General features: G+C 39.6%; 1 protein-coding gene across 2 annotated transcripts; it reads right to left on the reverse strand.

Annotated features, from left to right (window-relative positions):
• Positions 1-23: 23 nt before the first annotated feature.
• Positions 24-14021, reverse strand: cdkl1 (cyclin dependent kinase like 1 (CDC2 related kinase)). 2 transcript variants are annotated; one of them, XM_079636259.1, is made up of 10 exons: positions 13596-14021; positions 12860-13080; positions 10666-10787; positions 4254-4326; positions 3091-3181; positions 2807-3007; positions 2630-2712; positions 2455-2511; positions 2214-2369; positions 24-929 (listed from the first exon to the last, which is right to left on the reverse strand). In XM_079636259.1, the coding sequence occupies exons 2-10, from the start codon at positions 13025-13027 to the stop codon at positions 828-830; spliced, it is 1053 nt and encodes a 350-aa protein (XP_079492385.1). In that variant the 5' UTR covers positions 13028-13080; positions 13596-14021; the 3' UTR covers positions 24-827. The 2 variants fall into 2 exon arrangements, with proteins under 2 accessions (XP_079492385.1, XP_079492386.1); XM_079636260.1 differs by having other exon boundaries at positions 12860-13029; positions 13596-13843.
• Positions 14022-14150: the final 129 nt, after the last annotated feature.

Consider the following 14150-nt stretch of genomic DNA (forward strand, 5'->3'; position numbering starts at 1 on the left):
TGAAGAAGCTATAGAGACAAATATATGTTGCAGAAAGATCTTTAATGATTTAGTCTGAAAACAAACAAAAACAATTTAATTTTACATCTATACATCTCAACACAAAAAACATGTTTGCGTTTCATCATGTCTCTCGAATTTGGCATTTGGTGCGAGACAGTGGCTCAATTATTAGCACCAGTCGTAAAGGCAACAATAAAGATCATTATGTCCACAATTGGGTAATAAATGTTGTCAAACAAAACACAGGGTTATGTCCAGGAACACAGAAAGAGCCAAAGATTTCTCTACAAGTTCTACACATCCTCAAACCCTTGTGTGTTCATTTCTTAAATATTTTGGCTAATTTGCTTTCAGCAACTCACAATTCCGTTTTACACTTTTTACGAAAAAATGCATTCTGCAGAGTTACAAAGTCTCTCCACAGAAAAGTCTGCAGATTCGGTTTTGCGCCTGGTTACGTTTCTACAAATTATTGTCATATATACACACTTCAAACATACATGAAGCATTATTAGCGTTTATAATTAAGAAAAATATCTGTATCTAATAATAGAGGTTAAAAAAAAAATCTGTCCCACAGAGCAAACTCTTCTATAGCACTGATGTCAGTTTCTAATCAAACTATCAAGCACAGCACAACATCCAATTGTAATGCTATTATTATTGCTGTTGTCATTTTACATATAACAGAAATGCTTCTGTGAGTCTTTGCTTTGGCAGTGTGACATCATTGTTCTACAGGCAGAGCAGAGCCCTTTGTCTGTCTCACACACCAGCTGGGAGGTGGACGCTCGGTTCTCGGGTTGCTGATGAGTCGCCGTCCGTCATATGTTGGGCAGATGACAGTTGAATTTGCGCAGGTTGTTGTAGTATTTTCTGTTCTCCACGGCTGGGAAGACAGTACTGCTGGCCAACTGAGGCAGATACTACACAAACAGGGAACGGGGATTTGAAATATTAAAATAAATGAGGGATTTCTATGAGCGTGAGAGTGGGGATGGGCAGTATGACAAGATGTTTTATTAAATAATTTTAAATTAATAGTTACTTTCACAATACAGTTATTTTTGGGTGACAAGAAAGAAAGAAATATTACCAAAAGAGTTCAAAAGTTTGTGCTTTTTAAAAATGTTTATGAAAGAAGTCTCTTATGTTCACCAAGTCAAATAATAAAAAAAATAATAATAATTACAATTTAAGATAACAGATATTATTTTGATGATATTATAAAATGTCATTTAAAATAAACATTTATTATTATCAGTCACATTATTTATACAAATACTTCAGCTAAAATACATTTTAATAATGTCTAAGTTAATACTTGTTCAAAACTATCACTTTAGCAAAGTTTATATATATATATATATATAAATAACTATATTCTATTTATTTGAATAAATAAAATTAATTTTTGTTTAATAAATATACAGTCATTAAAATGTTAATATAAAAATATATTTTAAAAATAGAGAAACAAAATCATTTTAAAAGTAAAAATTCTGAAAGAATTGAATCCCATAATAATGTAATATAGATTTACAGTAGTAACAATAAATTATATTTTATTGTATGATATGATTATCATATTTTTTAAATATGATTGTTTCATTATAAATATGGTGATTATCTCTAAGGTGGACACCCAACTTAATGTATGATATTTACAGTTTGAATCTAACCATGTCATGTCAACAAAAGTCAGCCAGCTGTTTATTATGTCAATTATTGTGCCTTTCGCCCCAATCTTTGACCCCAAATACCATACTTTTACATATTCTTCTGTTCCTAAAACCGGTTGCTTCAATTAGCTTGAACAAAATGAAATGAAAATCATTAAGAAGACCTTTTTCTCAATATATATATATATATATTTTGCTTTTCTCATTTGCTACTTAAATCTACAAAATGTAAAAAAAAAAAAATCAAAAATCAAATATTAGATCAAATTAGCTCAGAATCAACTTTGCGCTGCTGCCCGCGTTCGCATCAAGGATCAGGCAAATTTCCACGTGCATCTTAAAAAACGGATGTTTTGGAAAGTGCTGTGGCAAGTTTTTGCAGCATAGTGTAGAGGAAAATAAAATCAAAGGCGCCTTTAATCCCTTTGTACCCTATATATAAATTCAACAGCTTGAACTATCAACGCACACTATAAAGGGTCATACAGCCCAGCCCTAGGTGTGAGTGTTGTAGTCGTGGCAACAGACCCCAGGAGGCAGGTGTTTGCGTGGCTGGCGTATGCGTCGCTTCCGGTCCAGTTCACGTGTCGCACTCTCATTCTCCTCTCTCAAACTGTCAAAGTATGGCTGTTCTAGTAACTGCTCACAGGACAGCCTTTCAGCCGGATCCATCTGCAGACAACCCTAAGACAGACAGAGAGGTTCTGGTTCTGAGTGCGCAGTAGACTTCTGAATGAATAGTGTGTGTGTGTGTGTGTGTTTAACTGACCTTCATGAGGCTCAGTGCCTGGTACGACAGGTTTGGATACCTCAGTTCAAGAGGCTCCTGTGCATAAGACACATGTAGAGTGTGTTTACTTTCTAGAACTGTTCATAAGAAATGTTCTTATGAAAAGTTCATAAGAAATTAACTTATATGAATGAAAAGTTAATGATCATCTTACCGTCTCCTGTGGTTCCGGGACACAAACTCCGCTAAAGAACTGGTTAGTGCTGAACACCTGCTGGTGCCGAGGAATCAACTCGCCTATGAACACAACAACACGAAAAAAAAATGTATTCATGTCATGCATCTATTCACACATGATATAAACAGCTAGAGTCACATGTGTGTCTCTTACCCAGAGTTTTCCTAATCAGATACAGCTGGTCTACATCAGATTTGCCCGGCCATAAGGGGGCGCCAGAGAGCAGCTCTGCAAACACACACCCCACTGCCCAGACGTCTACGGGCGGGCCGTACTGTGTGTCTCCCACTAACAGTTCTGGAGCTCTGTACCACCGCGTCGCTACATAATCCGTGTAATAATCACATGGACCCGCTGAAAAAAAGAGTGAGCCATTAGATGAATGAAACGGTGAAGCTGCAGAGTGTGTGTGGTTTAAGTGTATGGACTGCACGCACTGAGGATCCTGGCAAAGCCAAAGTCGCAGAGTTTGATGACCTGATGCTTGGTGATGAGAATATTTTCAGGCTTCACGTCTCTGTGGATACACTAAAACACACATTTTTGAATCAATCTGAGAGTCTCTTAAAACAGTGGCTCTCAACTCCGGTCCTGGGGACCCACCGCTCAGCACATGTTGTATGTCTACCTTATCTGACACAAGTCGATGATGCCCAACTTAATATATTGGTAAATAAAGAAGTCATACAAAATGTGTAGAGTGGGTGCCCAGGACCAGAGTTGAGAACCACTGCCTTAATACTGTTTGTAGATCAGATGTTTTAAGACGAATTACTAATATTAAACTGACTGAAAACAGGTGGAACCACTTAAATGGGTGCAATTCTGGAGTGGCTGGATCTGGATCCCGCCTCTTCTGGTAATTAATATTATTATGCTGCGTTCACGCCATGTCGTAATAACCGAAAATAAAACGGTTAAACAGCGCTGCTTCACGTCGAACACAGCTTAAATCTGCAGTGGTCAGGTGGTACAGTGGAAAAAAGTCAGGTGGAAAATGTACATGCTGTAATTAGCATTAGCATCAGCTTCTACTACCACGTGAATAACGGTAATTACGACATGGCTTGAACACACCATGAAACAAATATACAGTTCAAGGCATATGATGTTGGGGGTCTACTAAAACAAGTGGCAGATACAATTCCATAGTTGCCGCATCCAGATTTTTACATTGTTATTATGTTATGTCATTATGTTACATTATGTTAATGGTATTACATTAGACTAGATTTGTAATTGCATTTTAAAATAGATAAATAAAAAGCATTTATTTCTAGACTTGTAATTTCATATTGAAATGAACCAAATGTATAATATTAATTCTTAATTAATATAAACACTTAACATATTGACTATACTTCGTATAAAGTAAATATTTTCTGGATAATATTGTAATAACTTGGTGTAATACAGTTAAATATTTAAAAGCTAATTATTTAACTTTAGAAACAATATGTCTTTATAATATGGCACTTTTCTTACACAGTATAAATGCAGCTGCCTTTATATTATATTATATTATATATAACTATTTTTATTACGATTACTATTAATACTGTTGAGAAGATAAGAGTTGCAACAAGTTTGAAATTCTTACGTTTTGTTTGTGGCAGAAGTTCACAGCCTGAAGCGTTTGCCAGATTATGCTTTTAACCATGTGCTCTGGAACACTGAGTGAACACACACACACACAAAAGCATCACAATGCAGTTACAGGAACACAAACCTCATCTTCTACTTTAAAGAAAAGTTATTCACACAGAGAGAGCAGTTGTACTGTTTGAGGAGCTATGGGAACTTTTCAATACCAACGGTCAAAACCACCAGGAGGAGTTTCTGTGTGTCTGTATGCGGGGTTAAACTATGGAATAGTCTGGGGCTCGAACACAAACAATGTCAAAGCATTCACCAGTTTAAAGCACTCTATAAAACAGAAGGTCTTGCCACAGTACAAGGAGGGCGGGGCTTAATCGTTGGGTGAAGTAGGTACTCATGTATTCATAGGCTGTGTTATCTTACCTTGTAGGTATCGATTACCATTGTTGGTAGTACTATAATTGTTACCTGTGGTAATATATGGTGTGTATTTAAAATATGATTGTGTTTTTCATGTTTATATATAAATATGTAATTTAGAGTTATGATAACGTTAACAATTAAGGAAGCAGCTACCTTTGGTTTCTTTTTAATGGTAACAGACCGGGGTGGGTCTAAATAAGTCTGACGACTTCCCGCTCCGTTTCTAGCAATTGATTGATTTATGTTGTTAAAGTAAGGTGAATTTACCTTGTATAGATCGAATCAAATGCTTCTTTATTGCCTCTGTTATATGTCACTATATTGCTGGCAATAAAAATGTAATTAAAGGGATATTTCACCCAAAAATTCTGTCAGTAATTACTCACCCTCATGTCGTTCCAAACCAGTAAGACTTTCGTTCATCTTTGGAACACAAATGAAGATCTTTTTGATGAAATCTGAGAGCTTTCTGTCCCTCCATTGACAGTTATGCAACTACCACGTTGACGTTTCAAAAAGGTCATAAAGAGATTGTAGAACTAATCCATATGAAATGAGCGGTTTAGTCAGAAGAGACTAAGATCGCTTTATACGATGAACAGATTCAATTTAGATTTTTATTCACATATAAACTTTGATCAGCAAACATAAACATTAGCTCAACGAAACCTGCTTGCAGGCGAGAACAAACCCCATTGGTTCTTGCAGAAGCTCAAACGTGCTGCGTAACACGAGAATGAACCCCATTGGTTCTTGCTGACGCTTAAACGTGCTGCGTAACACAAGAATGAACCCCATTGGTTCTTGCTGACGCTTAAACGTGCTGCGTAACACAAGAATGAACCTCATTGGTTCTTGCACAAGCTCAAACGTGCTGCGTAACACGAGAATGAACCCCATTGGTTCTTGTGGAAGCTTAAACGTGCAGCGTAACACGAGAATGAACTTCATTGGTTCTTGCTGACGCTTAAACGTGCTGCGTAACACAAGAATGAACCTCATTGGTTCTTGCACAAGCTCAAACGTGCTGCGTAACACAAGAATGAACCTCATTGGTTCTTGCAGAAGCTCAAACGTGCAGCGTAACACGAGAATGAACTTCATTGGTTCTTGCTGATGCTTAAACGTGCTGCGTAACACAAGAATGAACCTCATTGGTTCTTGCACAAGCTCAAACGTGCTGCGTAACACGAGAATGAACCCCATTGGTTCTTGTGGAAGCTTAAACGTGCAGCGTAACACGAGAATGAACTTCATTGGTTCTTGCTGACGCTTAAACGTGCTGCGTAACACGAGAATGAACCTCATTGGTTCTTGCAGAAGCTCAAACGTGCAGCGTAACACGAGAATGAACTTCATTGGTTCTTGCTGACGCTTAAACGTGCTGCGTAACACAAGAATGAACCTCATTGGTTCTTGTACAAGCTCAAACGTGCTGCGTAACACGAGAATGAACCTCATTGGTTCTTGCTGACGCTTAAATGTGCTGCGTAACACAAGAATGAACCTCATTGGTTCTTGCACAAGCTCAAACGTGCTGCGTAACACGAGAATGAACCCCATTGGTTCTTGCGAAAGCTCAAATGTGCTACGTAACACGAGAATGAACCTCATTGGTTCTTGTACAAGCTCAAACGTGCTGCGTAACACGAGAATGAACCTCATTGGTTCTTGTACAAGCTCAAACGTGCTGCGTAACACGAGAATGAACCTCATTGGTTCTTGCTGACGCTTAAACGTGCTGCGTAACACAAGAATGAACCTCATTGGTTCTTGCACAAGCTCAAACGTGCTGCGTAACACAAGAATGAACCCCATTGGTTCTTGCGAAAGCTCAAATGTGCTACGTAACACGAGAATGAACCTCATTGGTTCTTGCAAAAGCTCAAACGTGCTGCGTAACACGAGAATGAACCCCATTGGTTCTTGCGGAAGCTTAAACGTGTTGCGTAACACGAGAATGAACCTCATTGGTTCTTGCGGAAGCTCAAACGTGCAGCGTAACACGAGAATGAACTTCATTGGTTCTTGCTGACGCTTAAACGTGCTGCGTAACACGAGAATGAACCTCATTGGTTCTTGCGGAAGCTCAAACGTGCAGCGTAACACGAGAATGAACTTCATTGGTTCTTGCTGACGCTTAAACGTGCTGCGTAACACAAGAATGAACCTCATTGGTTCTTGTACAAGCTCAAACGTGCTGCGTAACACGAGAATGAACCTCATTGGTTCTTGTACAAGCTCAAACGTGCTGCGTAACACGAGAATGAACCTCATTGGTTCTTGCTGACGCTTAAACGTGCTGCGTAACACAAGAATGAACCTCATTGGTTCTTGCGGAAGCTCAAACGTGCTGCGTAACACGAGAATTAACCCCATTGGTTCTTGCGGATGCTCAAATGTGCTACGTAACACGAGAATGAACCTCATTGGTTCCTGCGGAAGCTCAAACGTGCTGCGTAACACGAGAATGAAACCCCATTGGTTCTTGCGGAAGCTTAAACGAGAAGCGTAACACGAGAATGAACTCCATTGGTTCTTGCGGAAGCTCAAACGTGAAGCGTAACACGAGAATGAACCCCATTGGTTCTTGCTGAAGCTTAAACGTGCTGTGTAACACGAGAATGAACCTCATTGGTTCCTGTGGAAGCTCAAACGTGCTGCGTAACACGAGAATGAACCTCATTGGTTCCTGTGGAAGCTCAACCGTGCTGCGTAACACGAGAATGAACCTGATTGGTTCTTGCAGAAGCTCAACCGTGCTGCGTAACACGAGAATGAACCTCATTGGTTCTTGCGGAAGCTCAAACGTGAAGCGTAACACGAGAATGAACTCCATTGGTTCTTGCGGAAGCTCAAACATGCTGCGTAACACGAGAATGAACCTCATTGGTTCTTGCGGAAGCTCAAACGTGAAGCGTAACACGAGAATGAACTCCATTGGTTCTTGCGGAAGCTCAAACGTGCTGCGTAACACGAGAATGAACCTCATTGGTTCCTGTGGAAGCTCAACCGTGCTGCGTAACACGAGAAATGAACCTGATTGGTTCTTGCAGAAGCTCAACCGTGCTGCGTAACACGAGAATGAACCTGATTGGTTCTTGCAGAAGCTCAACCGTGCTGCGTAACACGAGAATGAACCTGATTGGTTCTTGTAGAAGCTCAAACGTGCTGCGTAACACGAGAATGAACCTCATTGGTTCTTGCAGAAGCTCAACCGTGCTGCGTAACACGAGAATGAACCTGATTGGTTCTTGTAGAAGCTCAAACGTGCTGTGTAACATGAGAATGAACCTGATTGGTTCTTGTAGAAGCTCAAACGTGCTGTGTAACACGAGAATGAACCTGATTGGTTCTTGTAGAAGCTCAAACGTGCTGTGTAACACGAGAATGATCCTCATTGGTTCCTGTGGAACCTCAAACCTGCAGCGTAACACGAGAATGAACCTCATTGGTTCTTGCGGAAGCTCAAACGTGAAGCGTAACACGAGAATGAACTCCATTGGTTCTTGCGGAAGCTCAAACATGCTGCGTAACACGAGAATGAACCCCATTGGTTCTTGCTGAAGCTCAAACGTGCTGCGTAACACGAGAATGAACCTGATTGGTTCTTGCAGAAGCTCAACCGTGCTGCGTAACACGAGAATGAACCTGATTGGTTCTTGCAGAAGCTCAACCGTGCAGCGTAACACGAGAATGAACCTCATTGGTTCTTGCAGAAGCTCAACCGTGCTGCGTAACACGAGAATGAACCTCATTGGTTCTTGTAGAAGCTCAAACGTGCTGCGTAACACGAGAATGAACCTGATTGGTTCTTGTAGAAGCTCAAACGTGCAGCGTAACACGAGAATGAACCTCATTGGTTCTTGCAGAAGCTCAACCGTGCTGCGTAACACGAGAATGAACCTCATTGGTTCTTGTAAAAGCTCAAACGTGCTGCGTAACACGAGAATGAACCTCATTGGTTCTTGCAGAAGCTCAAACGTGCTGCGTAACACGAGAATGAACCTCATTGGTTCTTGCAGAAGCTCAACCGTGCTGCGTAACACGAGAATGAACCTGATTGGTTTTTGTAGAAGCTCAAACGTGCTGTGTAACATGAAAATGATCCTCATTGGTTCCTGTGGAACCTCAAACCTGCAGCGTAACACGAGAATGAACCCCATTGGTTCTTGCAGAAGCTTAAACATGCTGCGTAACATGAGAATGAACCTCAATGGTTCCTGTGGAAGCTCAAACGTGCAGCGTAACACGAGAATGAACCTGATTGGTTCTTGTACAAGCTCAAATGTGCTGTGTAACACGAGAATGAACCTCATTGGTTCTTGCAGAAGCTCAAACGTGCTGTGTAACACGAGAATGAACCTGATTGGTTCTTGCAGAAGCTCAAATGTGCTGTGTAACACGAGAATGAACCTCATTGGTTCTTGCAGAAGCTCAAACGTGCTGTGTAACACGAGAATGAACCTCATTGGTTCTTGCAGAAGCTCAAACGTGCTGTGTAACACGAGAATGAACCTGATTGGTTCTTGCAGAAGCTCAAATGTGCTGTGTAACACGAGAATGAACCTCATTGGTTCTTGCAGAAGCTCAAACGTGCTGCGTAACACGAGAATGAACCTGATTGGTTCTTGTACAAGCTCAAATGTGCTGTGTAACACGAGAATGAACCTCATTGGTTCCTGTGGAAGCTCAAACGTGCTGCGTAACACGGGAATGAACCTCATTGGTTCTTGTACAAGCTCAAACGTGCAGCGTAACACGAGAATGAACCTCATTGGTTCTTGCAGAAGCTCAAACGTGCAGTGTAACACGAGAATGAACTTCATTGGTTCTTGCTGACGCTTAAACGTGCTGCGTAACACGAGAATGAACCTCATTGGTTCTTGCAGAAGCTCAAACGTGCTGTGTAACACGAGAATGAACCTGATTGGTTCTTGTACAAGCTCAAATGTGCTGTGTAACACGAGAATGAACCTGATTGGTTCCTGTGGAAGCTCAAACGTGCTGCGTAACACGGGAATGAACCTCATTGGTTCTTGCAGAAGCTCAAACGTGCTGCGTAACACGAGAATGAACCTGATTGGTTCTTGTACAAGCTCAAATGTGCTGTGTAACACGAGAATGAACCTCATTGGTTCTTGTACAAGCTCAAACGTGCTGCGTAACACGGGAATGAACCTCATTGGTTCCTGTGGAAGCTCAAACGTGCTGCGTAACACGAGAATGAACCTCATTGGTTCTCGCATATCAAGTGAACATGCTTGAGCTTTCGTTTATCACAACTTATGTGTGAGTTGAGGAATGTTTATATGTGAATAAAAGTTCAATCTAAATTAAATCTGTTCATCATATAAAGCAATTGTGTCTCTTCAAAAACTTTGGACTAAACTGCTCTATTCATTGGATTAGTTTTGCGATCTCTTTTTGAACTTTTTGAAGCTTCAAAGTGGTAGTTGCATAGCTGTCAATGGAGGGACAGAAAGCTCTCAGATTTCATCAAAAAGATCTTCATTTGTGTTCCGAATGAACGTCTTACGTGTTTGGAACGACATGAGTGTGAGTAATTAATGACACAATTTACATTTTTGGGTGAACTATCCCTTTAACTAGTATTCATTCTTCTCTGCCTTCTGTCTATCTCAACCCTCCTACTGAACTCCACACTAACCCTATAGGTTCATTGTCTAGACTCTAGAGTCTATGTGCATGTATAAGTGATCTTTTTGTGTAAGCTTTGTTGATTCTTGACTCGTAAATCAAGAGGACGGGAGAAAGAGTTAAATGTTGTTAAATGTTTAACAGCGTCTTAGTCAAGTGCACCACAGAGGGCAAATGCATCCTGCTGTAAACATTCCACTAAAGACATGCTGGGTGTCATGGCAACAAAAACAATATGTCTGTTAGTGTGAGAAACACAGAGCTGTTTTATAGGCGTGTCTGCGTGTGTGTGTGTGTGTGTGTGTGTGTGTGTGTGTGTGTGTTCTCACCCTCGTGGGTATCTGTCCAGCTCGTTTAGGACTGTGTGGTCGCAGTACTCAAACACCAGGTGCAGTTTTCTCTTTCTTCTGAACACCTCCATCAGATTTACCAGGTTTGGATGTTTCAGTTGCTAGACACACAATGATAAACAACAAATTAGGATTTATATGTGTGGAAATATATCCAAAAAAAGTCTAAGACCGCTAGTGAAAATGCTTCTTATCTAATTCTGATTTAATCAGAAGTCTTTCCAAACATCTTAGTATTTAGTCTGCCCCCCTGCTGTAAAAATGAATGACACAAGTTGGTGTAAAACGTGATGATTATGTTCTCCAGCATTAGAGATTAACATCTTGTGCTTCAATGGAAGAAAGAACATATGATAGTCAGTACAGAAGAGTTCACATGGACAATGTCACAAATCTAGTGACCAAATACTGCATAATCTTAAATATTTCTTATTTATTTTGCATGATCAAAAGTCTTAAAACTTTATTTACACAGCTCAAATGATACAACGTCCATATTTCCAATGCTGTCTGAGACTTTTGGACCCTACTAAACAGGGCAAATTAGTAAACAATTCCAAAACAGCGCTGATAGTGGAAAGTTCTGCACATTAAAGAACACAGACGGAGTCAGATCATTTACATAATGACCAACACAATTTAACAGTTAGCATCTGGTTTAAGACGTGCTTTTTTGGGCGGTTAATAATGACGCAAACACCAGTACATTGACGAGTGCAAACCTTAGTAAACCTTGCGTGACTCATTTAAATACTCTCCTCCAATACATTTTGCGTCTGAAAGAAAAAATCCTACAAACGCCACTGCGTGTTTTTTAGTAAATCCTGATAGTAGTTTTTAATGCCAAAAGAGGGTTTGCGCTAGCGCAAGCTGTTAGTAAATCTGGCACTTAATGTGTACAATTGATTAAAGGGATAGTTCACCCCAAAACAAAAATTGCCATAATTTACGGTACTCACCCTCATGTTGTTCCAAACCTTCATGAGTTTCCTTCTTCTGCTCAACACAAAAGAAGATATTTTAAACCTGATTGGTAACCAGACAGTTGACACCTATTGATAGGCTATTTTTTATTTTATTTCCTACTCAATGGCTACCCTCAACTGTCTGGTTACCAGCAATGTTTAAGATATCTTCTTTTGTGTTGAGCAGGAGGAAACTCATACAGGTTTGGAAATGTTGGGTGAACTATCCCTTTAAGTGTGTGTTTACATGTTTTAAAAAAAAGCTTCAAGTCTTATTTGATGAACACCCCCCTATATCTGTGTTGTTATTGTTAACTAAACCTATTTAAAAAATATTGTTTGGTAATTGAAATAAGGCTAAAATAAATAAATTTTATTTAGTAATACAAACTTTATTTTATAAAGTAGAGTTTAACTACTTTACTAGATTACTAAAACAAATCAAAATAAAGTTAAATAGAACTAAAAATTACATAAGCATATAAATGACAAACTAAATAAAATGAAAACTGAAAATATATATAAAAAAGCTTTAGGTCACCATCCACCCCAGCTGCATAAAACATACCTTATGTATAAACTTAGAATAAACTGGCACTACGTTTAGAGACAAAATTATATATATATATATTAATAAAACCACACATTTTTACAGCCCAAAGTCAAATAAATGGACCAAAATCTGTGGTACAGTATAATTGCCTGCTATCATGACTGACCAAATACCGTAATAATAAAAATACCCTCAAGGGAGGGGAAGGGAACAACAAGAATATTCATCAAGCCATTCATCCCTTCATGCATAACAGAGTGAAAATAATTGGTAAGCCAGTGTTGGCTGACATGTCAGATCTTCAAAGGGCCAGGGCTTTGCTCTCAGCTCAAAGGAAAGAGTTTGCAAATCACACAAGAGCTCCAGACACTGATTATTGAAACATCCTACTGCCACATGCTGACTAATGAGACAAACATACTGCTAATACTATTCTTCAAGTCTACAAATGGCGATCTTAAACCAGCCTAAACAGATTTGCTGGTCTTACTGTCTTTTGGCTAGTTTTAAAGGGGTTCTGGGCATTTAATAACTGGCCATCCTAAGAAACCAGCTTGCCCAGGCTGGGGAACCATCTCAAACCAGCTAAGACCAGCAAACCACTTAGGCTGGTTTAAACTGGGATTATTCCCACAGGGTCAGACTGAGCATTTACCTTCAGCATGCGGATTTCTCTGAGCGCTATTTTCTTAATGATGGGATCATCCTCAGATTCTACAAACTTCTTGATGGCGACGATCTGTCCGGTGTCTTTATTCCTGCATTTGAACACGACGCCATACGAGCCTTCACCAATCTTACTGATCTTCTCATACTTCTCCATCTCTGTGACACCAGCAGAACACACTTAAGATACTGTCTCACCTTGATGTTGATCTAAATGTGAAAAAAAGAAAGAAAGAAAAATGGAGCCAAATATGAGGCTTGTAAATGACTCATACAGGGATAGGTAAAAAAAAATGCAGTAATGTTTTTAAGGTGTCCCTGTTACAGTCTAATTGCAAAAATAAGTACAAGTTACAACTATAGAGTACATGTAACTTGTAACAACAAGGACATTTTAAAATAAAGTGTTACCAAAATAGTGTTCTGGGGCCCCTTGCCTTTATAAAAAAATAACACTTGGGGCCCCTAGAAGGAAGAGACACCAAACTTAATTCCTCACACTTTTTTAGGCAAACATCAGCTGGTCACTGAATTTTATTTCTGAAATTATTTATTGAAAGTTTCTATGACATGACAATATGCATTTTGAGTAATTGAAGTTTTACTGTTAACGTTAACATGATTGTGGTCAAGATCAGTTCTAGTTACCAAGAAGAATTATAAATAAAAACTACAATACACATCTTATATTATCTGAGAGAGAGAGAGAGAGAGAGAGAGCTTACCTTCCAATGTCTCATCCAAATATTTGCTTTACGATTTAAAAAAAAGCGTACACAAATTGCAACTTCCTGAGATCGAAATGTCTCACATAAGCGAAGAAGTTTGTGTTGAGTGAATCTGACGACAGATGCAGCCGTGTGTCCGCGTACAACAAGAAACTGTTTGAGTTCGCATGGAGAAGAAAACACGCTATTTACAAGCGGCCGGTCGCCGTAGAAACCGAGTCGAAACTCCGCCTCAGTCTGCGCGCGCTTCAGTCTGCACAGCAACACGATAAAAGCTCGAAACAATCCGCAAGAGCTGACCTCAGATCAGTCATTTACGAGAGCCGAAAGCAGTGGGACCGTAAATACCTTCATTCCGAGGACAAATCAAATACAACGCAGTCTTTTTTCAACCTCTAACGTTACATACCCACCAGTGCTAGTGAGCGCGAGGTGACGCACGCAGATAAAAGTTTCTGTTAAACGGGATAACTTAGTTCATCCTAAAATGACAATTCTGTCACCATTTACTCACCATCATGTTGTTTCAAACCTGTATAAATGTCTTTGTTC

The sequence above is a fragment of the Phoxinus phoxinus genome, assembly GCF_949152265.1.
Source record: "Phoxinus phoxinus genome assembly, chromosome: 14".
NCBI lineage: Eukaryota > Metazoa > Chordata > Actinopteri > Cypriniformes > Leuciscidae > Phoxinus > Phoxinus phoxinus.

Excerpts from the sequence above, each read along its gene's own strand:
- cdkl1 (XM_079636259.1), bottom strand. The coding sequence starts at position 13,027 with ATGGAGAAGTATGAGAAGATCAGTAAGATTGGTGAAGGCTCGTATGGC. Across the intron at positions 10,788-12,859 it reads GAGAAATCCGCATGCTGAAG|CAACTGAAACATCCAAACCT; the intron begins GTAAATGCTCAG and ends TTGTGTGTCTAG. Across the intron at positions 2,512-2,629 it reads TCCCGGAACCACAGGAGACG|GAGCCTCTTGAACTGAGGTA; the intron begins GTAAGATGATCA and ends TCTTATGCACAG.